Below are 27,837 nucleotides of genomic sequence, written 5' to 3' on the forward strand. Positions count from 1 at the left end.
GCAATAGTTTTTACAGTCCGTTTGATTGGGGGAAGTTTTTAAGTAGGGATTGGGAGTTTAGAAAGATTAGACTATTAATTATTTTGTTTGGTTGGGAGTCATGAGAATTTTAGTGGGATAGAAATTAAGGAAGGAACTCCTTCGTTTTCAATATCTGGGTAGGGGATGATAATTGGGAGAGGATTCCTACTCTACTCTGCCTAAACAAATCTCAACCATTCATTTTCATTAATGACCTAATCTCTGACTAAACTTCCTATCAATTTCCACCATATCTACAAAACTAGTGGAATTTAAAAATTAAATTCATATCTTAATCTCACTATCAATTTTCTCGTGTAAACTTCTAATCCTTTTCCCAGGAATTATCAAACAAGCCGTCGGAGTACTTGTTTGCGTCTTGTCAAATGCCGTGACAGGATAAAACCAGGTATCGTGATCTTGTGACTGAAAGAACATTAGAGGGTTAGATTAGATTAAGACAACCTTGATTTGACACTTGGGGCCAAGCAGAGAAGAGAATTGTAACTCAAACAACATTGATTTGACAGTTGGGCTAATTAAATCAGAGAAAAAGAGAAGCTCAAGAGTGAAGACAAAGAATGTGTTATGACTTAACCATGATTAAAATACAAGTTGTCACGAATGAAACCAATGTGAATTTTTTTTGAACGACGATGAAACCAGTGTGGATTGTGACAAAGGTGGGATATGATGATGGTGAATGATTAAACAAAGGCCATGCAATGATGATGGAGATAGACATTGTATCTAGTGATGTCTCCTGATGAGATGTGAGTTTCAATCATAATTGACCGACCTAAAAGATGGAAATATTGTATAGTATGCTTGAAGAGACAAAATTGGACTGTAATCCCTATCGTTTCATGGAGAGCATTACAAACATTGGCTGATGATCTTGGTGGTGACCTTGCCATAAAAATTATATTACACACCAACAAATTAACATTTACCCATCCTGCTTACTGCATTCCTTAATTAATTACCAATTTACCACACCCTATCCCACATTTTACAACCTTTTTCCCGATCACGACGACGCCGGCGGCGCCGTCGCCGGCGAGGAGGGCGACGACCACACAAAACCTCGTCTTCCCGCGCGCGCGTGATCGATCACGACGCCGGCGGCGGCGAGGATGGGTGGGCGGCGTCGAAGAGCGCCTCCATCTCCTCGAGGCTCCTCCCCTTGGTCTCCGGGAGGCAGGCGTAGACGAACACCCACGCCGCCGCGGAGCACGCCGCGAAGAGGTAGAACGTGCCGGCCATGCCCGCCGCCTCGTACAGCGAGATGAAGCTCATCCCCACCGCCGCGCTCATCACCCGGTTCGCCGCCGTCCCGATTCCCGTGCCCTGCGCCCGCAGCCGCAGCGGCAGGATCTCCGACCCGTACATCCATATCACCGGCCCGAACCCCAGCGAGAACGTCGCCATGAACGCCGCCGCCGCCGCCACGCTCGTCGCCGCCGCCCACCACTCGGAGCCGGAGCCGGAAGACGACGACACGCGCAGGGAGAAGCCGAGGACGAGGAGCGACACGGCCATGCCGCCCGCGCTGGAGAGCAGCATCGGGCGGCGGCCGAGGCGGTCGGCGAGGAAGAGCGGCACGACGATGGAGGCGGTCTTGGTGGCGCCGAGGAGGACGGTGGCGCCGAGCACCGCGCGCTCCGACGTCACGCCGACGTGGTTGAACACCCGCGGCGCGTACAGCACCATCGCCGCCACGCCCGACGCCTGCTGGAAGAACTGCAGGCCGAGGATGGCGAACAGCACGCGCCGCACCGCCGGCGTCGGCCGGACCAGGATGTCGCGCCACACGCCCGTTGACGCACCGCCGCCGCCGGCGGCGGCGGCGGAGGACAGCTGCTGCTTCGTCGCGCTCTCCTTGACGGACGACACGATCTCCTGGAGGCGGCGCTCGGCGAGGGCGGCGTCGCCGCCGGTGGTGCGGACGAGCACCTGGCGCGCGTCGTCGTGGTGGCCGTGCAGGACGAGCCAGCGCGGCGTCTCCGGCATGGCGAGCAGCGCGGCGGCGGCGAGGAAGAGCGGCGGGACGGCGCCGATGCCGATCATGAGGCGCCAGTTGAGCGACATGGGGAGGCCGGCGAGCGCGAAGTCGGCGATGTAGCTCAGCAGGATGCCGGAGTTGCCGGCGATCTGACGTGGCAGCCATCAACACAAAGCTCAGCTCAGCATCAATTTCACTCAAAACAACCCATTTCGCAAAATTTTACTCCATTCGTTTTATATTATAAGTCATTTGAACTGTTTTGAACTTTTTCTTAGTTAAATTTTGTTAACTTAGATCAAATTTATAAAAGAATATAGTTGTATATTTAACACAAAACAAACATATTAATATATTCAATGTTAGATTTTAACAAAAATAAGTTGATATTTTAGATGTTGCTAAATTTTTTATAAACTTGATTAAACTTAATAAAATTTAACTAGGAAAAAGATAAAGATGAAATGAGTTATAATATGAAACAGAAGAGTACTACTATTGTCTAAAATGATACGTATAAATCAACATTTATAAATTTCCAACCAAATTTTATTGACATTATAATAAGGAAAGGATAATGTATCAAATGCGTGACAAAATACGTAGAGGAATTGAACTCGTATTTCTATGCTTAATTAAAGTTAAATTCAGTTTAGTGGACTCATTCACAGCCAGATAAATTACACTTTATGCCAGTACAATCTAATTTAATTTTGAACCATGCATAATTGCCACGGTAAAATCTCATTAAAAAGCATTAAATTTCCGGCGTGTTCATGCATGTGCCCCTCAGGTCCCAACAAATCTCGTACTAGAATATATTGTTAAGCAGAGAAGATCGATTTGATTTCGTTTTAATTAATCCATTTTAGATTAGGATGCCTCAGCTTGACGTGGCTCAGCTAAGTATCTATCTAATCACATATTAATAACACTAAACCTAACCTCTTTCTCTTTCTCGGGTAATTAACCCTACGTATTTCTTGATCTCTCGATCGAAACCACAATAGTTAGTGTATCAACTGAACTTGATCTGATAATTAGAGATTACTAAGTATATTTACTTCCTAATGAGCAATTAGTCATGTGGAGAAGAAGTTTAATTGAACTTAATTTTAGAAGATTGATTAGTACTCCCTAATTAGGGATTAGGCATGCGGAGAAAGAAGTAATTAGTTAGCAACATGCAAAAAAAAAAAAAAAACACACGTGCCACAACGCACCTCGGGGATGGAGGCGAGGAAGCCGCGCGACGACGGCGGCGCGATCTCGGCGATGTAGACGGGCGCCACGACGAGGCCGAACCCGCAGGCGACGCCGGCGACGAGCTGGCCGGCCATGAGCGCGGCGTAGCCGCTCGCCGCGGCGGTGGCGGCGGAGCCGGCGAGGAACATGGCCGCCGACAGCGCGATGGTGCGGCGGCGCCCCGCGCGGTCGCACGCCCACCCCGCCGCCAGCGAGCCGACGAGGGAGTAGATGCTCGTCGCCCCGATGAGCACCTCGATCTCCGCGTCGCTCACGCCCAGGTCCAGCTGCACGAACTTCTGCGCCCCGCTCATCACGCCCCGATCTGTGCGCGTACCAAAAAGAAGAGGAAAACCTTAGCAATAAGCGGCCATGGCGGCGCGGCGGCGGCGAGCGGATCGATTTGGGATTTGGGTAGATTACTGTAGCCGTAGATGATGGAGGTGAGGGAGGCGGCGACGGCGCAGGCGAGGGCGAAGGAGGAGCCGGCGGCGGGGTGGCTGTTGTCGACGTCGTGGTGGTCGGCGTCGGCGGCGGCGGCGAGGAGCGGCGACTCGACGTCGTCGTCATTCTTCATGGCTGGGTGGGTTGGTGAAGCTAGGTGGGCGCGCGCCGGCGAGCGCGGCTGGGGGGTGGTGGTGCTTATGAAGCGAGCGCGCGACACGCGAGGGCGAGGCGAGGAGAGCGCGCGACACGCGAGGGCGAGGCGAGGAGAGCGCGCGGCGTGGCGTGGCGTGGCGCGGCGCGGCGAGGAAACGTGGACCTCTGCGGCTGGTTTGAGGCGGATGGATCCAATAAATGTGAGGCTGCAACAGCCTGTTTTTGTGTGTTTTTTTCGTAAGTAATTAGTAGTTACAGCCTCCTTCTCTCGTACTCCCTCCATACCCACAAAATAAGTCGAAACAAGTCGTTTAGGTCAAAGATTGTACTTACTAAGGAGTGATTAATTTGAGGCTATTCTTCCATGTCTGCCCCTATTAAATAAGGGTGCGGGTGCATTTATTTGAGAAGCAAACAGAGCTCAAATGGCTAGTGCAGCGAGGTTTAAAGGTTGAGTGCTTGGGTTTGATACTTGGTGGGCTCATTATTTTTTTTTTTCTGATTTTGCATGGCGCTTGTGTGCGTATTTTTGGGCGCGTATTTTTCGTTTTTTCGTCTGGGCACTCCGTTTTTTTTCTGATTTTGCATGGCGCTCTCGCGGGTGTTTTTTGGCGCGTATTTTTCGTTTGGGCACGTATTTTTCGTTCTTTTCACGAGTAGATGCCGTTTCAGTTTCACCATGCCTATTTAAATGGCTTCTTCTCTTTCCATTACTGTGCTTAACCTGCTCACTTTCTGTCCGCGAGAGTTTCCATCTACTACATGCAATGGCTGTTCCAGCTGTTGCTGGCTTTGATTTGAATGTCCGCCTAGAAGAAGATGAGGACGGCAATGTTCCCTTCCATCTCAACGAGCCAATATTGGAGGATCACAACGTTAATGGTAATGTGTTTGTTCTTTCCTTTTTTTTTTATATTCACAGCAACGACATCAACTAAGTTTCTATTTCTAAGTTTTTTCTTTCCTTTTTCCGACAGGATTTGATTTGAACATGCCACTAGATGAATTTGGTGTAGTTGATTTAGATTTTTTACAAAACCACGCTGGTAATCTTGATATCAGTTTGTTCTTTCCATTTTCATTTTTTTATTAAAGCAGTGGCTATTTTTTTTGAATGTGCTTGTTTTTTTTGTTTGACTAGAACATGCTGTACAGAACCAAGCTCCTGTTGAAGGACAGCATCGAAGGAAGGACATGACAGAAGAAGTCACAAAACAAGTGTACCAAGCATTGTTGAATGACAACAAGAATGGGAAACTAGGCAAGAAAGATACAAGAAGGGTTGCTGATCAATTTGGAGTGCGCATTCGATCAGTTCAGCGCTTATGGAAGCGAGGTAAAATCTAACTTGCTCATAACATTCCGGTTGTGGTTGCTAGTCACAAGAAGGGTAGATCTGGTCGTAAGGCAATCCCTCTTGATTTGGAACAATTGCGCAACATTCCTCTCAAGTAAAAAATGACCATAGAAGATGTGTCTAGTAAACTTGGTATTTCTAAATCTAGGATACAAAGGTATTTAAAAAAAGGTTTGCTTAGACGGCACTCTAATAGCATCAAACCATACCTCACAGATGCTAACAAGAAGACTAGGTTGAAGTGGTGTGTTGACATGATTGATCAAAGTTTGGTTGGTGATCCAAGATTTAAGGATTTTTTTGACTATGTGTTCATTGATGAAAAATGGTTCTACCTCTCTCAAAAATCTGAGAAGTATTACTTGCTACCCGAGGAAGATGAACCACATCACACTTGTAAGAACAAGAATTACATCCCTAGGCTCATGTTCTTGTGTGTTTGTGCTTGGCCAAGGTTTAGGAATGGAGAATGTGTTTTTGATGGTAAAATTGGTTGTTTTCCACTTGTCACTTATGAATATGCTGTGAGAAGTAGTCAGAATCGTCTTCGTGGAGAACTAGTAATCAAGCCAATAACTTCAATTACAAGAGATGTGATTAGAGATTTCATGGTAAACAAAGTGTTGCCTGCCATTCGAGACAAATGGCCAAGAGAAGATGTGAACAAACCAATTTTTATACAACAAGATAATGCACCTTCCCATTTGAAATTGGATGATCCTGTTTTTTGTGAGGCTGCTAGGGAAGAAGGGTTTGACATTCGCCTAGTTTGTCAACCACCCAATTCTCCGGATTTTAACATTCTAGACTTGGGGTTTTTTTGAGCTATTCAAGCAATTCAATAAAAAAGGAGGCAAAGACAATAAAAGATCTAGTTCCAGCCGTGGAACAGGTAAATGGATCCATTGTTCACTTGTTTCATTGTTTTGTTCAACAATTAAAGTACTCGGTTAAAGATTTATTCCACACATGTTTTGCAGGCATTCTTAGAGTACTCTCCATGGAAAGCAAACAGAATGTTTGTAACACTACAAACTGTTTTGAAGGAAGCCATGAAAGTAAAAGGTGGCAACAAGATCAAAATTCCTCACATGCAAAAGGAAAAACTAGAGAGAGAAGATCGACTGCCATTGCAAATCTCATGTGAAGCATCCTTGCTTGCTGAATGCATTGCTAGTCTCCCTGCAACAAATTAGAAGTAGAATATTAGATGATGCAAGCATGTTAGTCTTTGCAGCATGCTAGCCGAAGCAAGAATATTAGCAGCAAATTAGTTTTTGCTTGTATGTTAGGTCGACTGAATGAGACATGTAACTTACTGTTCTTGCTTCATCTTTGCATCTTCCAACTCCTTCATACTGTAGATCTCGTCCAACTTTTTGATAACGTGCTCAGGAAGAAGTATGGTTTCACCATCCATTTGAAGTTTCTCCACATCAGGAATGTATAACTCACAATCAAACTTTTCCATGTTATGCAAAAACCTTGCTATGAGGTCGTAGTCTTCATGTAAAAGGCCACAATGGGCACACTTGCGAGCACGGCGGCGAGCTTGGAAGCATGCTTCTCCGAAGACGCCGCCAGCATGGAATGTGCCGCAGCGAGGACATTGCACCACCTCGACGGAGTCCGGCGCCACCTCGACGGACTCCAGCACCACCTTGACAGAGTCCGGCACCTCGACGGAGTCCAACGCCATCTCCGATTCTAGCCCCTCGATGGAGTCCAGCGCGTTGACGATGTCCAGGGTGTCGACGGAGTCCGGCACCTCGACGGACTTCAGCGACTCGACGTACTCCATGGCGCGACCAAGCTCTGAACCCTAACTATAGCCGGGCGGCGAGGAAGAGAGACGCGCGTGTGCGAGCGGTGAGCGTGTGCGAGCGTCAAGCGACGAGCGTGTGCTGCATGCGGGAGACGAAGAGGAAAGATCGAGCGCCATTAATCACGTCCATTCAGCTTAAGGCGGCATTAATCACGTCGCCTCGTTTCTTGCCTTGCCGCTCGTTGCTCGGCTCTCGCGTCAGGGGCATACGCGTCCAAACTAAACCCCGCTGAGGAACGACGACTTGTTTTGTGAAAACGGGTAAGAGCCCAGAACGACTTGTTTTGTGGGTATGGAGGGAGTATAAAGTAACTTAATTATTAGAGCACATGTTATAGCTGTTTACAAATCTAGCATGTTTTTCTTCCCAATTACTCCTATATCGTTTTGGAACAAAATTTGTTAATTTTTGTCGTATAGGTGAGTTTGCTATCTATGTTTTGGGTGCATAAGTACTGTGTCATTCGATATGATGTACAGTATACGTCTTAATATTAGTGGTTTGGACTTTGCTTGTATTTATTCGCAGTGAGCATATAGTTATTCGCAATGAGCATATATTTGTCCTTACCTAACATTTGATTATCGAAATTACTGAATGTCATTCGACAAAAAATTGAGGGATTTCGTACAGATTTTGAAACCAACTAATATACTTGAAGATTAATTCGTGAGTCCAGTTCCTTCTCCTCCATCTCCAACAATCGGTGGCTACCCGACAAGTTAAAGTTTTTAGGGATTCAGGTCCGTGGTTGGAGTGGGGAGAAGGGAAGATTTAGAAGGATGGCTATGAAAGGTGGTGGCTCGGCGGTGGATAGTGGAACGGGTGGGTGGCAATGGTGCTCAAGTTGCCGAGTCGACAATATGGGGGCAAACCGGAACGAGGTTAATTAGGAGGTGGTAACCCGGCGGCAAGCCAAATGGGCGGGTCATGACAACGCCGAGGCTTCTAGGTCGACGATGAGGGTAGAGCGGCTTCGGGCCTTGAGCCTTCTTGACATCGTTGAGAGGTGCATGGGAGCATGAGAGGGGGAGTGGGACAACACGTTAGACTAAAGATAGAGAGAGAGAGGGAGAGGGAGAGGAGGAAGATAAGCTGGTGGATGAATCTCAAGATGATGCAAAAGTCCATTTGTAAGATGTTAAGCAACGTTTCCGTTAAATGTGTATATTGTCTAGTTTGTTATGATTGAGTCGGACTAGCTCACTCATGTTTGCTTATTTGCTTTTCATATCGTAAACTTGGCCATGCAAACTATATTTTAAGAAATTTAGCAGTTTTTTAATAAAATATATGTCGACAACTCGACATATATAAGTATGAACCATCGATAGAGAGAAATCTCTACTGTTTTACCGTTTATTATACCCATCTCATCTAAGTGCATAGTTTTATTGTCAGAATTAATTAATCCTAGTGTCGACACAAGATTTCGGCAATACTAAAAGGGGTGGCTATCAAGCTGGAAAAGTCGATGGGTTAGGAGGTGGCTATCAAGCTGGAAAAGTGGATGGGTTGGCAATATTAAAAGGGGTGGCTATCAAGCTAGAAAAGTCGATGGGTTAGGAGGTGGCTGGGTTAGGAGACACAAGGTTTATATAGGTTTAGGCCTTCTCGATGAGAAGTAATACCCTACTCCTGTCTGGGGATTGATCCGCCGAGTGTATTATTGATCGTATGATCAGAAAAGTTATACCCCTAGCAGCACCCAGACCCCTCCTTATATAGGGGAAGGAGCCGGAATTATAAGATACAACCCATGTTCCTTACGGACTAGGTATGTAAAGATAAATTACAATCATAACCGACTATGACTATCGAGTGTTTCCTTGATACACAAGTTAATATAACAACCGAGTCCTTTACTAAAGATATTCTATCTGCATAAGATACCCCTGTAATCAGTCAGATATCTATACCATGTGGATATGTGGTACTTATAATCTCCACACCTAGCTAGCTAGATCCAGCATGCACCACTCGATCTACAATCGTTGTGGCTAGCTAGCCAGCGAAAAAGGTTTGAAAAAAGTGGATCAACTGGGCCTACAATTTCGTGGAGAAGAATCATTGAATCAGATCAGCCTCGATCGAGCCATTTTTGTCCCGGTACCAGAAACCCCCGCTAGCTGCTCATCTAGTCATATGTCCGTGCATTTCTCATGGCGGATGGCCCTCGCCGCGTCCGTGTCTATCCTCAAGAGGCTCTGGAGGTTAGGCCCTGCCATGACAATTTATTTTTTTTAAAAAAAGAATGTAGCGGCACTGCAGCAGGGCTGAAAGAAAAGCATATAGAGCTTACGGTCGAATCGAATCGACACGAAGTACTCCCTTCGTTTTAGAGTATAAGTAATTTAATCTTTTTATAGAATTTATTTAAGTTTGATTAAGTTTGTAGAAAAATACACTGACAATTTTAATACATACAAACATATTATCAAATATATTTAATGTTAAATTTATTAGTACTAATTTCGTGTAATTTCGTGTTGTAGACGTTGCTAACTTTTTCTATAAACTTAATCAAACATAAAAAAAACTTTGATAAAAAAAGTCAAATAATTTATAATATAAAATAGAGGGAGTAATTATTACAGTGGGCGAAGAGCCAAGCTGATCAGCTTTTCGCTTGCTATCTTAACGAGAGTGAGCTTATGAGCTTCTGTCCCCTTTTCTTAATATATATAACACCATTAACTTTTAAGATCTTTTGATCATTCGTTTTATTAAGAAAATATATAATTATTATTTATTTTATTATGACTTGATTTATCATCAAATATTGTTTAAGCATGTTTTATATTTTTATATTTACATAAAATTTTTGAATAAAACAAATGGTGAAATCTTTATTAAAAAATTAACTGTGTTATATATTAAGAAATAGAGGTAATACTTATTTAGCTCGTTAGTACAGAAGGTCACTATAGTGTTTTCAACTGTACTACTTAGTTCTTTGTTTACTTTCAAAGTAATGTTGTTACTTATTATGTTACGTATGATAAACTGGTAAATTCAAAATTATAAATTTATATAAATGAGATAAGTCTGTTAACAAGCTTAATGGACTAGCTCGTGAACCGAGATAATTTACCCTTTCAGCTTGTTAAGACTAATGAGCATAGCTGAACTGGCTCGTTAAGATTAAATGGCACGAGCCAAACCTAGGGTTTTCCTAACCACCGGTAACTGTGCTTACTGTAGAGTACGGTAAAATATTGGTACGGTTTGATAAAATTTATTCAAATTCAATTTTTTGAAAAAAGGAGATAAAACATAGAAGTATTACAGTATTATAGTAGTTTTTCTGTTGTTGTTAAATGTGACGTTGTGTTTTCTCTTCAAGTGATTTTGTTCTTTCGCATGTTTATATCATGCCTTACCATGCGGTTACAGTGACCTTACCGTATAAATAAAAAATATATGAATTTAAATTTTTGAGATAAATTCACGCAGTTTTTGACTGTTACCGTATATTTACCGTAATAACCGTCGGGTGGTAATAACCTCTGTGCAGACGATAGGGGAAACCTGGCAGAACCTCAAAGGTTTGATCTGGCCCATTATACAACCCAATTAAGGACACACAGTTACTCAATTAGGGCTTGTTTGGTACACTCCAACTTCTAAATTTGGTTCAAGGAGTTTATTCTAGAGTGAAGTTGTGAAGTTGTCTAAACCCAGCTCCACCTCTCTAATTTATTTTGTAAGAGTGCTCTATCTAGCTCCGCTCTTATTTTTAGTGGAGCTAAAACTGTTTGGCTGAGTTCCAACGCTAGAAGAGGTGGAGCAGCTGTATCAAACATGCCCTTAGTCGTATGATATTTTCTGCCTAATTACAAATCATGTGCTAGCTACCTGCAAACCTGCTTGGTGCCTGAATGCTGACCTGATTGTGTACGATTATTAATCAATGTGGGTTATGGTAGATATAAATTGTATAGTACTCCCTAAGTAAAAAGAAAATCAACCTCATATTAGTAAAAAATATAGACATATTTTATATTTAGATTTATTGTATTAGAATGTGTCATATTTTGGTACGAGGTTAGTTTTTGAGACGAAGGAGTATGTTACTACTTGCTGTAGTACTAGCTTCTTTTATCCCTAAATATATAAATAGTTTTAATATCCGATCGACATGTATTGATAGATCGTGGCAAATATTTTCATATAATTGTTTTTTCAATGATTTTTGTTCTGAATGCATAGTTGTTAGAAGAGGACAATGATCATCAAACACGTGCATTCAAAAAACTATAATTGGTGTCGTAAAAAGGTGAGTAAAATATCAAACGGATCGAGCACTGCTTTCCAAACCTGATCCTAGTACTACGGCTGCTAATTATAATGCATGAGTTGCGTCTTGGTAAGATGCAGCTGTCTGATGTATGATATATCGCCTCCCAGTGATTAATTTGGTCAAGTTTAATTAGTTAGGCATCCGTTGGTTTGTTTGCTTGTTGCTGGCAAATGGCAATGTGATGCGAGTTGCAGTGTTTGGTTTTGATTTGGTGTGTTGGCATAACATAAATGCACTAGGGGATATGCCTTCAAGATCCAATTTATCTTTGAGATCTCTGTCCAACTCTGCTGCCGATCTGAAAGTGTAATCGAGTTAAATACAGATATTGTTATTAGTACAGCCTACAGCTGATGTTGCTAGCTGTAATATTTCTGCATGAGCCCTGAAGATCAAATAATTGAGGTACGGTGCATGGAATTGTTGCTGAAAGTGAACCATTTATTTCTCAACCAAAGATCTATACAAATCCAGTTTTATAAGAGAGACAAAATTTGTTCTTACGAACTGAAGACCCTGAAACCAAACCATTTCTTTAACGACCAATTATTTTATATATCCATTCCCATTATCTAAAAAGAATAACCAGAGTTTTTTGAGATCCATGAAACCAAAACTGAAAGCCAAAATGTGCAGTTAAATTGAACCAGCAAACATGTCTGTATCTTCCATTGGTTTTTGTGGCTAGGGTTCATGATACAAAATGGATACAGATTCCAACACAATAGCTGTATGTGTGGATAGAATGATCGGTTAAAGGAAGAACACATGAGGCCGGTAAAATTCGGTTTAATTATCGTATTGGCCAAATGCAATCGATGAATTAATTTGGACTAGAGCGATCGAAAGCCATGGAAGGAATCTCTCTGCTCTGCAGGTACGACGTATTCACGTCTAGTTGAAATAGATGCAAGTCGTCGTCCGGATGGTTTTGAGCTTGACTGCTTACCTGAAAGCATGCGGATGGTACGACGTATGTGTACAGGCAGAGACGCAGTGTACTACTCCTGCTTAATTTTTTGTCTGCTTGCCGTGTATGTACGTGGCGTATATGTATCCATGTGTTGCTGACTCGGACTGTGGATCGCTTAACCTGTAAATCTGATTCCCTAATTGACTGACTGACTGAAATTAAGCCTGAAAGACTTGGAGCAGATTGAATATCGTTTTGTCTTGCTCGTTGTCCGACAAAACAAGATCGATCGAGATGTTATCTAGAAACGACCTTTGCTCGGTGGTCAGAGAACCACAATAGTCTAGTTCAAGATTATTTGTTGTCCCAGTTAAAAAGTACAAAGACACTAAATGATTTTTAAATAATTTTTAGTCCCAATTAATATTACCAACCGGACTAAAGATCCTGGTTGGTCCTCTGATAGGACCTGTCAGGAACCTATCAAGGGGCCGGGAATCTTTATCAATTGACTAAAGATATATCTTTAGTTCCGATTATTTTACACGGGGATTAAAGATAGCTATCTTTAACTCGGATTCGGGGTCTTGGATTGTAACCCAAAATAATTATAGAGATTGTAACCTGGAACCATTGTGTGTTCCCTCATAAGTGTCTCGAGGATGCCAAGCTCAATGCTAACTCTACTATGCATACAATCTTGAGGATACAGAGAACTGATAAGATTGAGACATGGGTCCGTTCTTTTCTTCAACAAGAGTTGGATTAAGATTAATATTTTCGTGGCACGCTTTTTAAACTGCTAAACGGTACGTTTCGTGTGAAAAATTTCTATATAAAAGTTGCTCTGAAATATCATATTAATATATTTTTCAAGTTTATAATAATTAAAACTCAATCAATCATACGTTAATACTACCTCGTTTTACGTAAAAAACTTAATGTTCATATTAAAGAGAAAAGAATACCACCCAAATCGCCTTCCCCTTGGATCAGGAAGCAAATTGAAACTAAGGCCGTGTTTAGTTGTTTTGATAAAATTTTTTTTGACATATATGGACACACATTTAAAGTATTAAACGTAGACTAATAACAAAATAAATTACAGATTTCGTTTGTAAACTATGAAACGAATCTATTAAGCCTAATTAATCCGTCATTAGCAAATATTTACTGTAGCACCACATTGTCAATTCATGGCGTAATTAGGCTCAAAAGATTTGTCTCGCAATTTACATGCAAAGTATGCTATTGATTTTTTTTCGTATACATTTGACGTAAAATTTGAAAGTTTGAAAGGACCTGAACAAAGCCTAATGTAACTGCGCATGGCCGTGACGACCCTAGCTATATAGGAGTACTATAGCCCTGACTGCACGTTGCATGCACGTGGTGCCATGCGCTACACTATGCTGGCCGCGTGTCAAAATAAATAAAGCGTACTCCGAAAATAATACGGTCCCAAAATAATAATTGTGACCACTATTTTTATTAGAATACACTACCTTTGTTTCATATTGTAACTTGTTTTTACTTTCTTTTTAGTTTAATTTTTTTGGTTTTATCAAATTTGAAGAAAAATTTAGTACCATTTACAACACTAAATTAGTTTCATTAGACATATATAAAATTGAATACATTTCGAGAATATGTTTGTTTTGTGTTTATATTTTTCTAAAAATTTGATCAAAGTTGTGTTTGACTAGAAAAAATCAATACAATTTATAATATGAAACAGAGCGACTATATATGATTTTGTCGGAGTATTATTTTTCAATACTAATCCATATATATGGTCTTCATATTTTTAAGATAAATATTTTAGATGTTATTCATAATTAGTAAAAGTTTTAAAATTTAATAATAATTGTATTCGAATCTATAAATAGTATTAAGCCTGAGGGTAACTCGGTATATGATCTATCTTAAGGCCTGTTTAGATCTCACCTCAAAATTTTACACCTTATCACATCGAAAGTTTGAACTTCTGCGTGAAGTATTAAATATAGGCTAGAAAAGTAACTAATTGCACAAATTGTGACTACTTTGCGAGACGAATCTTTTAAGCCTAATTGCTCTATGATTTGACATGTTGTGCTACAGTAAACATGTGCTAATAACGGACTAATTAGGCTTAATAAATTTGTCTCGCGATTTACTGACGGATACAGTAATTAATTTTTTTATTAGTGTCTGAACACCCCATACGATAATCTATTATATACTAAAAAGTCCATTAAACTTCCTACAAACGCTCTCAAGTTGCCACGTGGCGCTCTAATAAATTAGAGAAAATCCTAGAAATTCTAAGAAAAAAGCAAAACATCTACCCTTGATTTTCACTTAAATTAGTGGGTCCAATATTATACACCGTTAGATAAAATTGATCTTAAAACAAACCAAATAATATGGGTCCCACCTCTCCTTTTTCTCCCGCGTGCATAGGTATAGGTCACGTACGTACATGCATGTGGACCTGTTGTTCGTACGCCTCCCTCCATTTTTTTCCTTTTTTTCTTCTTTTTTCCATTTATACAATCTGATATATATTTGTTTAAATAATAATAATTTAGAAAAAAAGAAAATACCATCATATAACTCTTTATAAACACAGGTAACTAAATTAGCTATGCAGACTTTGAAAATAAAATTTACACCATATTATATGTTAATTAGCTCTAAAATCAATAATGTAAGATAATTTACTAAATACTATTATTTTCATATAATGCACTATTTTAAAATAAAGCTTACACAATATTATATTGTGTACCTATCAAATAAACAATTTAAGATCTATATTAACTAATATATACATGTACTTAAACAGATAGACCCATTATTTAAATCATCGGATCTATTTTTTATTACTTTGGATTATTATTCTCAAATAATTCAGTGTTTTAAAATAAAATCTACACCATCACCATAATGTTGTGTACCCATTAAATTAACAATTTAATATATATATATATATATATATATATATATATATATATATATATATATATATATATATATATATATATATATATTAACTAAGTTACATTTACACTAAAACCGGTGGACCCATTATTTAAATCATCGGATCTATTGTTAATAATGTCTAAAGTTCTCTTTTTGGCCCACTCCACAATGCACATCTGCACCTTTGCCTTTCGCACATGTGACAGAGTGTCGTGTTTGAGGCATCTTGGGTGATCACGACCGCTGCAGCGCTACCGTTGTTGTTAATAGCATAAAAATAAAATTAAAGATGTGATGTAGCGAGAGAAGAATTAAGTACCGTGGAACACTTAACTCTGTTTAAGCTGAAATCGAGAGTTGATTAAATAATAATTATAATGTATTGTGTTATGTTGTATTTGCATTTTGTATTATTTGTTCGTACAGTTGAAAGAAATCATTATGTTATAATTGTGAGCACAATATTAACGAATATCAACAGAACTCTTACTAGGATAAGAGTGTTATAAGGGAGTTTAAGGCCCTATTTTTTCCCTGATTCCATCTTTTGAATTTTCGTTTGCACGCTCCACGCTTTCCAAGTTACTAAATGGTGCTTTTCTTAAACAACTTTTTAACTTTTCAGAAGTCAATTCATTCGTTTATAATCTCAAATAGCTATCACATAAATCAGATAATTCATCAATTTCAGTTGTCCTATCCCCTAAAGTACATATTTTTTTCATGCGAGTCATGGTGATAAGTAAATTGGTGATCAACGCATAATCAAAGTCGTAAGATAAATCTGTTAGAACAACTATGACCAATTGTAAATAGGTGTCAAAATTAATTGCTATTAATTAAACAACTAATGGCTTGCTAGCAACATATTTAATTTTTCTCTACATGTATATAAACATGGACGAAGCTAAAACGAATATGAACATACATCCCATACATATATATATTACATCTTAATATTCTAATTACATGTGGTAAGTCCACTAAAATTTCTTAAAATGCCCTCAAGATGTCACGTGGTGCTCTAATAAATTAGAGAAAATATTAGAAATTCTAAGAAAAAAAGCAAAGTATCTATTACTTGATTTTCACTTGAATCGATGGGTCCAATATTATAAACCATTAGATTAAATTGATCTTAGAACAAACTAAATACTACGAGGTCCCACCTCTCCACCTTTGGTACGCACCTACGTACGTGGGTACCTACGCTTCCCCACCCTTTTTTTTTATTTTTCCCTTTCTTCTTTTTCTCCATGAATATGCTTCCCTCCCTTTCTTACTATATCATGCACCTTCACGAGACGATTTAATCTATTTACTTAAGAAAAAAATATGATTCAAAAGTCGTAAGTACTTAATCCATCTCCCACTCAAAAGCTTGCGAATGGACTTTTAAGATACCTTAACAAAAAAAATAGAACCCTTAAATTATTACAAAATAACAGTATCCGAACTTTAGTTTGCCCTTAATCTATGTGATAATTTTTTTAACAAACAATAAAAATCTTACCTTTCAATAATATATGTGCCCGCGCATACGCGCGGGCCACCTTCCTAGTTTATATAATACCCGATGTGACACGCCGAAACTTTACACTCGTAGAGAACACCCTCTTATAGGGTGTTTGGGTGAGAGGGACTAATCTCGCTAAAAAAATAAGGAACTTTTTTTTTTGGTGAAAGGGACCCAAACACCCCCTTAGGGCCTCTTTGAATCAAAGGATTTACGTAGAAATTTCATAGGATTCAAATCCTATAGGAAATTTTTCTATTTGACCCTTTGATTCAAAGGATTGAAGTTTTTCAAATCATATGAAATTCCTATGGAATGGCACATTGCATGTGGATTTTGGAGGAAATTTAGTAAGAGCTCCAACCTCTTGGAAAATTTCCTTTGAGTTATCTCTCTCATCCGATTCCTGCGTTTTTCCCGCGCTCCAATCAAACGACCATTCTTGTGTTTTTCCTGTGTTTTGCAATCCTCTGTTTTACACTTCAATTCCTGTCAGAATCCTGTGTTTTTCCTATTCCTTCGTTTTTTTCTAGCTTTCAAAAGGGGCCTTTAGAATTGTGGTGTCACATCTTCGAAAACGGAGGAAGTAAAGCTCTGCTCCGTGGCGATCGAGAGAGCGGGACCCACCTGCAGGAACAGCTAGTGCATGTGTGCCTGCCGACTTCTGCACAACATACGTACGGCCTGTCAGTCAGACGGTCTGTCTGTCAGTAGATCTAGCAGGGCAGCTGCTATCCAGTGCAGGCATAGCCAACGAAGACTGATGACAAGTTTTGCAATTCCGTTTCAGCTTGACATAATGTGAGCTCTAGGGAGACGATGACAAATTCACAAAATTTGCCACAACATCTGAGTAGCTTGCAAATCCATAGGCCAGATTTCATGAGTTTCGAAACAAAATTCAATCGAATTTGTGAACCCTCATGAGTGGTGTGACCTCAATCAAGCTGGTTCTACTTTTACAATAAGCCAAAAATGGAATAAGTTCACTTTAGGTCTCTTGATTTGTCGTCGAGTCTAAAATTTATCTCTAAACCGTGATATCATATATGACGCGTCTCTTAACTTTTAAAACCAGTGCAAAGTGTGCGTTAATTCAATCCGTAGTTGCTGGTAATTTAGGTCCATAAGGGCGGTTGATTTTGTCCCATACATACGGTTGGTAATTTTGGTGCAACTTCAGCCCATAAATTAGTTTTAGCCCACCTAAGTTAGTACAAACTCCTCTGGTTCAAAAAAACAATTCCCAATCCGTCCCACTCCAAATCTACCCAAATTTACTTGTTAATCGAGCTGTGGTAGCACCAGGGACGGTTTCATCCCATCTGCATCTGGCAGAGTTTCACCAAGTTGTTTGTTGCATTTTCTTATTTCTGCCACTTGATCGTTAGGTGAGCACGACTGATAAAAATAAGCTCACATTCTTAATTCCAGTGGGCTACCACGGCGAAGCTGCCATTAATTAATACTACCTCCGTTTTTTAATAGATGACGCTGTTGACTTTTTCTCATATGTTTGACCATTCGTCTTATTCAAAAAATCTACGTAATTATAATTTATTTTGTTATGAGTTGTTTTATCACTCATAGTACTTTAAGTGTGATTTATATCATATACATTTGTATAAAATTTTTGAATAAGACGAATGGTCAAACATGTGAGAAAAAGTCAACGGCGTCATCTATTAAAAAACGGAGGGAGTATATAATTTTTGATGCCAACGCAACGCGGAGATTAGCTTCTTGGAGCCTTGACGGAATCTGGGCGTTGACCTCTAACCTCTAATCAGAGTCTAGCCCCCAATCCTCTCCTCCTATCCAGTGTCATCTCTTGTTTGCTCAAGCTCTCTCCAGCATGGTGGAAGCTGCTGCTATTGCTTTTGCCAAGAGCTCAGCCGTTTTTGTTGGGAAGAAAGTTGCAGAGACAGTGATCAGTTATGTTGTGAACAAAGCCCTTGATCGCCTTCCGCTGGAGAATGAGGATTTGAAGACTAAGTTGAAGAGTAAGCTCTCCAAAACTCAAGCAATGTTATATGGCATTACTCTGCAGGAGATCCAGGACAACCAAGGGTTGGTTGAATGGCTTTGGCAGTTCCGCGATGCCATACAGGAGGCCGAGGATGCACTTGATGAGCTTGACTTCTTTGACTTGGAGAAGGTGTGCAATCGGAAGGCAGAATCTTCATCATCCTTGGTCCCTAAATTCATGAGATTGCAGCTGTCTGTAAGTTCTAATAACTCCAACAGCAGTAGAAAGAATCTCAAGAATGCTCTGATGAGGTTAGAATCTGTCTTTGATGATGCTGCAAATTTCCGAGTGGTAACTGGGCATGGACTTCACACTTCCCCTCAACGTAATGAAGGGCGCATACAAGATACGACCAACCGAAATGAGACAACGAGAGTGTTAGCAACACCTGTATTTGGAAGGCAGAAGGAAAAAGATGAGATAATTGAATGGCTGGGTGTTGAGGCTCCAGGGAGAGATAGCAAACTCTCAGTGTGTGCAATAGTGGGTGGGGGTGGTATGGGGAAAACATCTCTTGCTCAGCTTGTCTGTCAAGATAAGAAGGTTCAGGATCATTTCGGCGACATGATTATCTGGGTGCATGTTCCCAAGCGCTTTGAACCTGTAGTGTTGGTGGCAAGAATGTTGGAATCCATTAACAGGAACAGAGTTACTGCATCTTCTTTGGACATACTGCAATTAGATCTCACTAAAGAGTTGGTTACTAAGAGATTTTTACTGGTTCTGGATGATGCATGGGAGGATGGGGAAAATGAGCTATGGGGGCAATTTTTATCTCCCCTGAGGAACATTATTGCACCAATGGGAGGTAGAATCTTGCTCACGACCCGAATGGGGTCAGTGGCTGATGCTGTTAAACGCCAAATGCCATCAAATGAATATAAATGTGTTGTACTGGGGGGTTTAGATCACAGAGATATTATGCAGATCTTGAACCATCATGTGCCTCCTAATGAAGATTTGGAACTTCGAAGTGTAGCTGAATGGATTGTACACAACCTCGAAGGATGTCCTTTTGTAGCAAAAGTGATTGGTCAGTACCTCAGAGACAACACTGATCATAGCAATTGGAATGACTTCTTAAATAAAAAAAGTATGTCATTTAGACGATATTGCACCTAGGGTTATGGAGATGCTCAGGTTGAGCTATGAAGATCTAACCTCAGAGGTGCAGCTTTGCTTTCAGTACTGCAGCATATTTCCATCCCATTACAAATTCAGGATGGAAGAGCTTACCGAGATGTGGGTGAGTTCAGGATTGATACTGCAAAGCACAAAGGGGAATAGTGGCCAGGAGAAAATTGCTCGGGAACACTTCAATAGTGGCTCGGGAACATTGGGGGACCTGACGGTGATGGATTGCCTCCTTTCTTGGTTACCTTAGTTGTAAAAGACTGTCTAGATCTGTTGAATCTACCTCATCTACCTTATAGTCTAAAGCATTTGGGGATAAATAAAGTTGGAATACCTTGTCTGCCAGCCAGTAATCATATGGCATTACAAAACGTTTCTACAGTTGATCCACAGCTGTGCAGTCTTCATGTAGATTCTTGTCCTAATTTGTGTTCCTTCGGATCATGTATCGTAGAAGAGCAACACTACAAAGCTCTTACTAGCTTGAAAGTCGTCGGCTGCAGCATGCTCTAGAAGCTCCCAAGTGAAGAACATTTTAGAAGAATATCCACAATGGAGAGTATTGAAATCCTTCAATGTCAGAGTTTGTCGACCTTGGGTGGCCTAGGAGCACTTGCTTCCTTGAAAATACTGAAAATACAGCAGTGCACTCATCTAACTGCTACATCTTCAGGTATTCCGGTAGCACCAGCTATGCAGTCTTCTCTTGTGCTTGACACCCTTGAAATTGATAACCATCTTTTGCTTCTTCAAAATCCATTTAGAAACTTCTGCCTCACTAGAAGACTTGTATCTAATGGATCTGAAATGCTTGAGTTGCCTCAGGAATGGTTATTGCAGAATAGTTCTCAGTTGGAACATATAGAAATAAACAATGCAAATCTGCTCAGATCACTGCCTTCAACTATGGACACTCTGCACTCCCTGAGGAGTCTGGTTCTGTGTAATGCTCCCCTCCTCGAGACACTTCCTGCTATGCCCCCCAATCTGTGGGCTCTTCAAATAAGTGGTTGTTGCACTCGTTTAAAGGTGGGGTGTAAAACCAATGGTTCTGAATGGGAGAAGATTTTGCCAATCCATAAAGTTGATATAAACTAACATGTTATTAGGTATGAATATTTCCGTTTCAACAGTTATCTTCCCTGATATGTCCGGTCTCCTTGCTCATTTCTAGTTAGGTTTCCATTACAATAATAACCTTTTTTTTTTCTCTCCTTGTTTTGATAGGCAAGAGAATATTCCATCTCACCCCTAGAAGAGAAGATGGTTCCCAACTCTAGTGGCCTTATTTGGCAGGCTGGGGTTAGGCAAAAATCCAGGCCCTTTCCCTAGCCATGAAGAGGAAAACAATCCACGAGTGAGGGCGTTCTCGAATTTCAGAACTTTTGATGCATGCTGTGCGCCCTATCAAAGATTTGATATTACATTAATATTATAAAGCCATCATTTTAACTCTATACTGAGCAATTAAACTCAAGTGAGCGATTTTATTTTATTAAAACTAGGAAGGTAGCCCGCGCATTCGCGCGGGCATGCATATTAGATTGCGTTAGAAACTTATAAGAACAGAATACCAACTGGATTGTTTGTGTTGTAGGTCAAAAGTATGATTTCCAAAAACATTCTTCATGAAGCGTCGCGGTTGGCACCTCGCCTCCATTTGTCATCTTTGCTCTAGGGAGGAAGTTCTTCATGAAGCGTCGCGGTTGGCACCTCGCCTCCATTTGTCATCTTTGCTCTAGGGAGGAAGTTCTTCATGAAGCGTCGCGGTTGGCACCTCGCCTCCATTTGTCATCTTTACTCTAGGGAGGAAGAGACTTTGCTCACATCTTTCAAGGTTGTTCTTACACACAAGAAGTGTGGAGTAGTATCAGAGGGTGGTTAGGGCTTCGTTGCTCAACGCCGATGGAGAGTCTTCCCTCTTGGTGGTGTGATGCTCGCAAAGCAATCAAGAAGCGGGACAGGAGAGCTTTTGATGAGAGCTTTTGATGCGGGCATCATCTTGGTGACATGGCTAATTTGGAAACAGCGCAATGCTCGTGTCTTTGAGGGGCATGCAGTGTTGTCGGTGAATCTTTGTGCCGCAATCGAGGATGAGTGGAAATCGTGGCAAGAAGCGGGCTTGACTTCCTCTCTTTGAGTTGTAAAGTGGAGGCGTGGGTTTTCCCTCGCCGTTGTTGTATACATAAGGATTGTTTTATTTTGTAGTCTGTGGTTGCACGTCGTTTTCTTGGGTGTGCTAGGTGATCTGTAAATTCTTTCCCCCCTCTTAATATACTCCGATCGGTTGTTTTCTGACCCGGCGAATATTGCTTAAATAATGTTTTCCAATCTATTTTGTTATCATTGTATTATATAATTTAATTTACCCCTATAAGAAATTATGTATAATTTGCTTAATCGTCTTTAAAAGAAGATAGGCTTAGTTTGTTTTGGGAACATGTTTCACAAATCAAGTGTAAATTAAAAGTAAGGTGTTTTTCTTTTTATAATTGATTGTTTAAGGACTCTATTTTTTTTAAAAAAAATCTTCCAACACAATAAAGCTGCCCTCTAATTGGTTCACATTGCTGCTACTTCTTGCATACTTACAACATACTTACATGTAAGCATTTAAGCACTCAAAAATGATGCAATGGTTATGTTAATGGGTGTTCTAGTTTAAGTGAAATCTAAGAACCTATTTTTTTCTATGAATTTTATAAGTTTTTCTACAGTTAGATCATTTTAATCCCTATTGACATTTCATATTTTCTATTTTATTGTATGTAATCTTATTTTAAGATCAAATTTTGTGAGATGATAGAATAGTGATAGAGTGTTACATCTTATATGTCAACCTTTTTTAAAAATAAAATTTAATCGACTTTTGTATAAACATCTAATACTAAAATAGGTTCTCATTGTTTATTTATTTATGGATTGGGGTATTTGAGACTATGTTAAAGACACATGCTTGTAGAGTCCAATTTTATTGTTAAGTGTGCAAGGCTCCTCACGGCTAAATATAACTGCGAAGGCATCATTACTTTGGAATGTAATTTTTTTATTGTTCCATGATTTATTTATTTTTACAAAATTTATAGCTAACCATTAAGAATTATGTACTCGAAAGTACCCAATCTACAAATGTTTTGTTTAGCTAGCTGCACTGGGCATGAATTAAGTACAATTAGATTATATAATTGTTTAACTGAAGCATATTATGTCTGTCCACTTGCCATAATTATCACATATTCCATCAAGTTCTGGAAGAACCTAGAAAATCTGTGTCTCAAAGATCAGACAAATTATTTGAAAGCATTTCGCATTTCTAGCATGGAATTTGTTTGGTCGATATACAGCCCTCTTGCAGCTCCTACTCAATATGCCCTATGGCGATAAAAAGTAAGGCCTAGCTGAGCTCATTACGACTCTCTCATCCTCTATATGGATGCATTATTCTTGTCTTATTAAGAATGATCTACTTTCTCTCTCCTGCTTTGCTTTCTCATCCAAGTTTGCGCGAGAAAATTTTTGGGTTCGAAAGTCTAAACAAATTCATTGTAAAATTTGTGTATGTCTAGTATATGACAATAGTTTGTTGACAATGGTTTTGTTGCACCTCCTAGTCATCATGCTACATGGTTGTATAACTTTTCTAATGCTGAGACATGGAGGTTTCCATGTGATCCATTGTAGTAGTATTCACAGTATCGATCAAGTTTAATTTTTTTTTCTCATGTCTGGGTGTATCATAAAATAAAATGGATTCCAAACTTTTCTTCAAGTGTATGTATACACATAAACATGTTTATAGCAAGTTAAAATATTATGATGTGATTTTTTTAAAATATTATTATGGAATTAATTAATACATGTCAACATCATCTGTCGCAATGTATTTTGCACTAAAATATAGCCAACATAAGTCATCAATATAAATTCATAAAAAAATTGATAATAATTACATATTTCTTTTAGCAAACATATGCTCAAACATCGATAGCGTAAAAAACAAAGGTAATAAATATATTATGGGGAATCCTAGGTAAAAAAAAAAAGTAAACAGGATGAATGGGAAGGGAAAAAGGGGACGTACTCCCTACGTCCCAAAAAACTCAATTTCTGGAGTTTGAATTTTGTCCAATAAAAAATAAACTTCTACAACTCTACTTACTCTCAGCACAAAAAAGAGAAGTTTTATCCCTTAAATATCTTTTACCTACCTATCACTATTACTACTTTTTCCAATAATGAGAGGTATTTTGGTCATTTTTACTCCACTACTTTCTTCTTAGGATTGTAGGAGTTGATATTTTGTGGGACGGAGGGAGTATGTAGGTTAGTACATTACCTGTACATATGTTTTTAGAACGCTGCTATACGTATGACGCCAATGTTCGACTGGCGTCCGACTCCGTTACGGCATCACCTACACATGTCAGATTCTATCACGGAGTGAGACTTTTGCCGTCTGAGCCTTTTCTTGTGGCCAGAGTCATACACAATAGCCAGACAACAGGGTTGTGCGTTTATTATTTTCGTTTTTTTAATCTAATCTGATGGTGTAGAATAATGGTATTATCAATTTAAATGAAAATAAAGGGCTAGATGTTTCTAATATATTAAAATACCATGTGACGACTTAGGAGCGTTTATAGGAGTGCCACATGACGGTATGAGAGCATTTGTAGGATGTTTAATGGACTTTTAGTATATAGATAGATAGATCGATCGATCTAATCCAATGGTATAAAATACTGGGTTCATAAATTTAAGTGAAAATCAATGATAAGTTTAGATAAAACCATGTGACAGCCTACGAGCGTTTGTATGAGTGCCACATAATAGCTTTTTTTCATAAAAGATGTTTCACCTAATGTATTTATAATATTTCACTATTTATAGATCTAATGTTGCAGTGAATTAAAATATTCTTTTGCAACAAAAAAACCCACATATTTTGGAAACTCTCTATTAAGTGAATTTGGTTTATTTTTTGTTCCACCAAAAATGTTTCACCTAGTGTACTCACAATGTTTCACTATGTATAGATCTAATGTTGCAGTGAACGAAACATTCCATTGCAATAAAAAAAACCCCACATATTTTGGAAACCCCTGTGAAGGGAATTTGGTTTATTTTTTGTTCCACCGAAAAATGTTTCACTTAGTGTACTCATAATGTTTCACTGTGTATAGATCTAATGTTGCAGAGAACTGAAATATTCTTTCGTTATTTGTTGAAACATTGTTTTTATATAAGGTGAAACAATACCTGATTTAAACGAGTGAAACATTTTCAATCTAGGGTGTGCTTAGTTCACGCCAAAATTGGAAGTTTTGTTGAAATTGGAACGATGTGATGGAAAAGTTGGAAGTTTGTGTGTAGGAAAGTTTTGATGTGATGGAAAAGTTGGAAGTTTGAAGAAAAAGTTTGGAACTAAACAAGGCCCTACTTAGTGAAACAATTCCGATATACCTGGTGGAACATCGTGTAACATTTAAAAATAGGAAAAAGTACGAATTACCCTCCTGAACTATCACGGTCGTCCGAATTACTCCCTCGAACCACAAAACCAGACATATTAAACCTCAAACTATTGAAACCAGACAAATTACCCCCCTCACTCAACCTGAAGTAGTATTAATCCTTCGTGGCATACACGTGGCGCTGAGGTGGAAATCCAATCAGCATTTTCTTTTTAAAAATGGTGGGGCCCACCTGTAAGACCTCATCTTCCCATCTTCCCCCCTCTCTCTCTCATCATCATCGTCACGACGCACGGGCACAAGTGGAGCGGCGGCACACAGCGGCGCACGTGCGAGGGCGGGCGGTCGGCCGCAATCCCTCGCGGCGGCCCACGAAGGTGGGCCAGCGGGGACAGGGGACGGGCGGTCGGCACGCACGTCGGCAGGTCTGGCAGGGCGGGGGGCGGGCGGTTGACGCGCAGGTAGTTTTGATCCATTCGTGTTGGTAATTTCGGCCGGAATAAGTTCACTTGGTGACCCTGAAATCTAATCCGTGACCCTAAACCACAAAACCAGATATCTTGACCCCTAAACTATGAAAACCGGTGCAATTTGACTCCTTCGGCGGTTTTGGAGAGCGGTTTCGCTGACGTGGCGGTATTGACCGGGTCTCTTTTACACGTGGCGTTGACGTGGCGTTTAGGTGGCATTTAGAATTAAAAAATATGTGTGGGACCCATTTGTCATTGACACAGATTGTGGGATCCACGTGTCCCTTCTCTCTCCCCTCCCTCAGTTCATTCTCTCCCCGCCGCTCCCTCCCTCTCTCCCGCGGCGGGCGGAGACGACGGCGAGCGGTGGAGACGGCGGCGAGCGGCGGCGGCGCCCGGGCTGAGCTCCACCGCGGCGAAGATGGAGGAGACCACAGCGGCGGCGGCGGGAGGCACACGCGGCGGGGTACGGCGAGCTCGGTCGCGGCCGACCAGGTCTTCGACGCTGTACCCGGCGGGCGGGAGCCGGCGGCGGCGGTGGGAGGGCGGGCGGGTGAGGGCGGCGGCTCGTGGCAGTGGGGGACGAGGGAAGCCGGCAGCAGTGCAAGTCACACCCTGAAAATCCTAAATTTATAAATTGTTGTTTAAATGGAATTATTAGAAATGATTTTAAAAGCCTTGAAGAAAAGATCTAATTTTAAATAATAAATTCCAATATAAAAGTGGGCTAGATAAAATTTTATTAAATACTTCTCTTGATTCTGTAGTTCCTAGATTTTTCTAGGATTTATTTGAGCCGAGGAAGTATTTTTAATAAATGGAATTGCATTTCATGAATAATTTAAAAAGAAAAAGGTTTTAAAATCCTCTTTTGGCTTTGGGCCGAAAGTCGGCCCAAAACCCCTCTCTCTCTCTCCCCGGCCCAAGTGCGCCAGGCCTAGCTAGCCCGACGAGCCGAGCCGCTGCTCGCTCTCCTCTCTCCCGTTGACAGGTGGGGCCCACCTGTCAGGGCCGTCGTCTTCCTCGCGCCACCGCAGCCGCGCCCTAGCCGCGCAATCCGCCGCCGCCCCTTCCAAATTCGCCCACGTCTTTCCCGATCCGATCAAATCAATAGAGGGGAAATGATCCTCGGGATCTCCTCTTCCTTTTCTCTTTTGGAATCTTCGGCTAATTTCGTTTGGAAATCGTTGGATTCGAGCTCGATTCGGATTCGTTTTTTCCTCCTAACCCTAAACCTTCCATCGCTGTCGCCGGCTGCCGTGAGCCTGCGTCGCCGCCTCCTAGCCCCTATATAAGGACCCCCGGGACCTCCTCTATCCACCACCACCCTCGCCTCAGCTCGCCGCCGCTTGTAGTGCCACCTCCGCGACAACCCGTGCGCTGCCGTCGCCGCCGCGAGTCCAGTCGTGCGCCGCCGCCGCTCCGGTCGTCGTCGTCGCTCGGGTAGGCCGCCGTCAGGATCGCCAAGTCGTCGCCGTCCTCGTCCCGCCCTCCGTTTCCGCCGAAGACCGCCGGAGCACCGCCGTCGTCGTCGACTCGAACGCCTCTGCCGCTTCGACCTCGTCGCCGTCGCTGTCCGTTGCCGTCCGCTGTCGTTTGAGCCCTCGGTGAGTTCGCCGCGTCGCCCTCTACGCGTAGGTGCCCTCCGTTTGCGCCGCCACGCCGTCGTTCGCCGGCGAGCGTGAGTTGCCGAGCCGCCGCCGGTGATGACGTCAGCGCCGCGTCATCCGTAGACCCGTGGTGGATCGATTCGATCCCGGCCGTCCGTTTTGGATTAGATTAGATCTCGGCCGTTAGTTCCGTAGACCGTCCCCGTGCACTCGGTCCACTGTGAACTCGAGCCACTGACGCAATAAATCCTTTTTCCTTTTCAAAAATAATACTTTATTGCGTCATAATTCAATTAAAATCTAAATAAATGATTTAATCCGATTTAATCTTTAAAAATTCATAACTAATTCATCTTAGCTCGGATTT

At 41.1% G+C, this 27,837-nt stretch overlaps 2 protein-coding genes across 4 annotated transcripts; one reads left to right on the forward strand and one right to left on the reverse strand.

The window, feature by feature from the left end:
- Window positions 1-811: 811 nt before the first annotated feature.
- On the reverse strand, window positions 812-4,260 carry LOC4352329 (probable polyol transporter 6). Its single transcript, XM_015762713.2, has 3 exons — window positions 3,695-4,260; window positions 3,250-3,596; window positions 812-2,175 (listed from the first exon to the last, which is right to left on the reverse strand). Exons 1-3 carry the CDS (start codon window positions 4,152-4,154, stop codon window positions 1,135-1,137), a joined length of 1,848 nt encoding a protein of 615 aa, XP_015618199.2. The 5' UTR covers window positions 4,155-4,260; the 3' UTR covers window positions 812-1,134.
- A 14,177-nt stretch (window positions 4,261-18,437) lies between these two features.
- On the forward strand, window positions 18,438-22,259 carry LOC9266754 (putative disease resistance RPP13-like protein 1). Of its 3 annotated transcripts, none has more exons than XM_015763054.3 (3): window positions 18,438-21,025; window positions 21,144-21,393; window positions 21,514-22,259. In XM_015763054.3, the coding sequence occupies exon 1, from the start codon at window positions 18,609-18,611 to the stop codon at window positions 19,902-19,904; it is 1,296 nt and encodes a 431-aa protein (XP_015618540.1). In that variant the 5' UTR covers window positions 18,438-18,608; the 3' UTR covers window positions 19,905-21,025; window positions 21,144-21,393; window positions 21,514-22,259. The 3 variants fall into 3 exon arrangements, with proteins under 3 accessions (XP_015618540.1, XP_015618541.1, XP_015618539.1); XM_015763055.3 differs by having other exon boundaries at window positions 21,144-21,273; XM_015763053.3 differs by having other exon boundaries at window positions 21,144-22,259.
- Window positions 22,260-27,837: the final 5,578 nt, after the last annotated feature.

Source organism: Oryza sativa, chromosome 12 (genome assembly GCF_034140825.1).
Source record: "Oryza sativa Japonica Group chromosome 12, ASM3414082v1".
Classification (NCBI taxonomy): domain Eukaryota; kingdom Viridiplantae; phylum Streptophyta; class Magnoliopsida; order Poales; family Poaceae; genus Oryza; species Oryza sativa.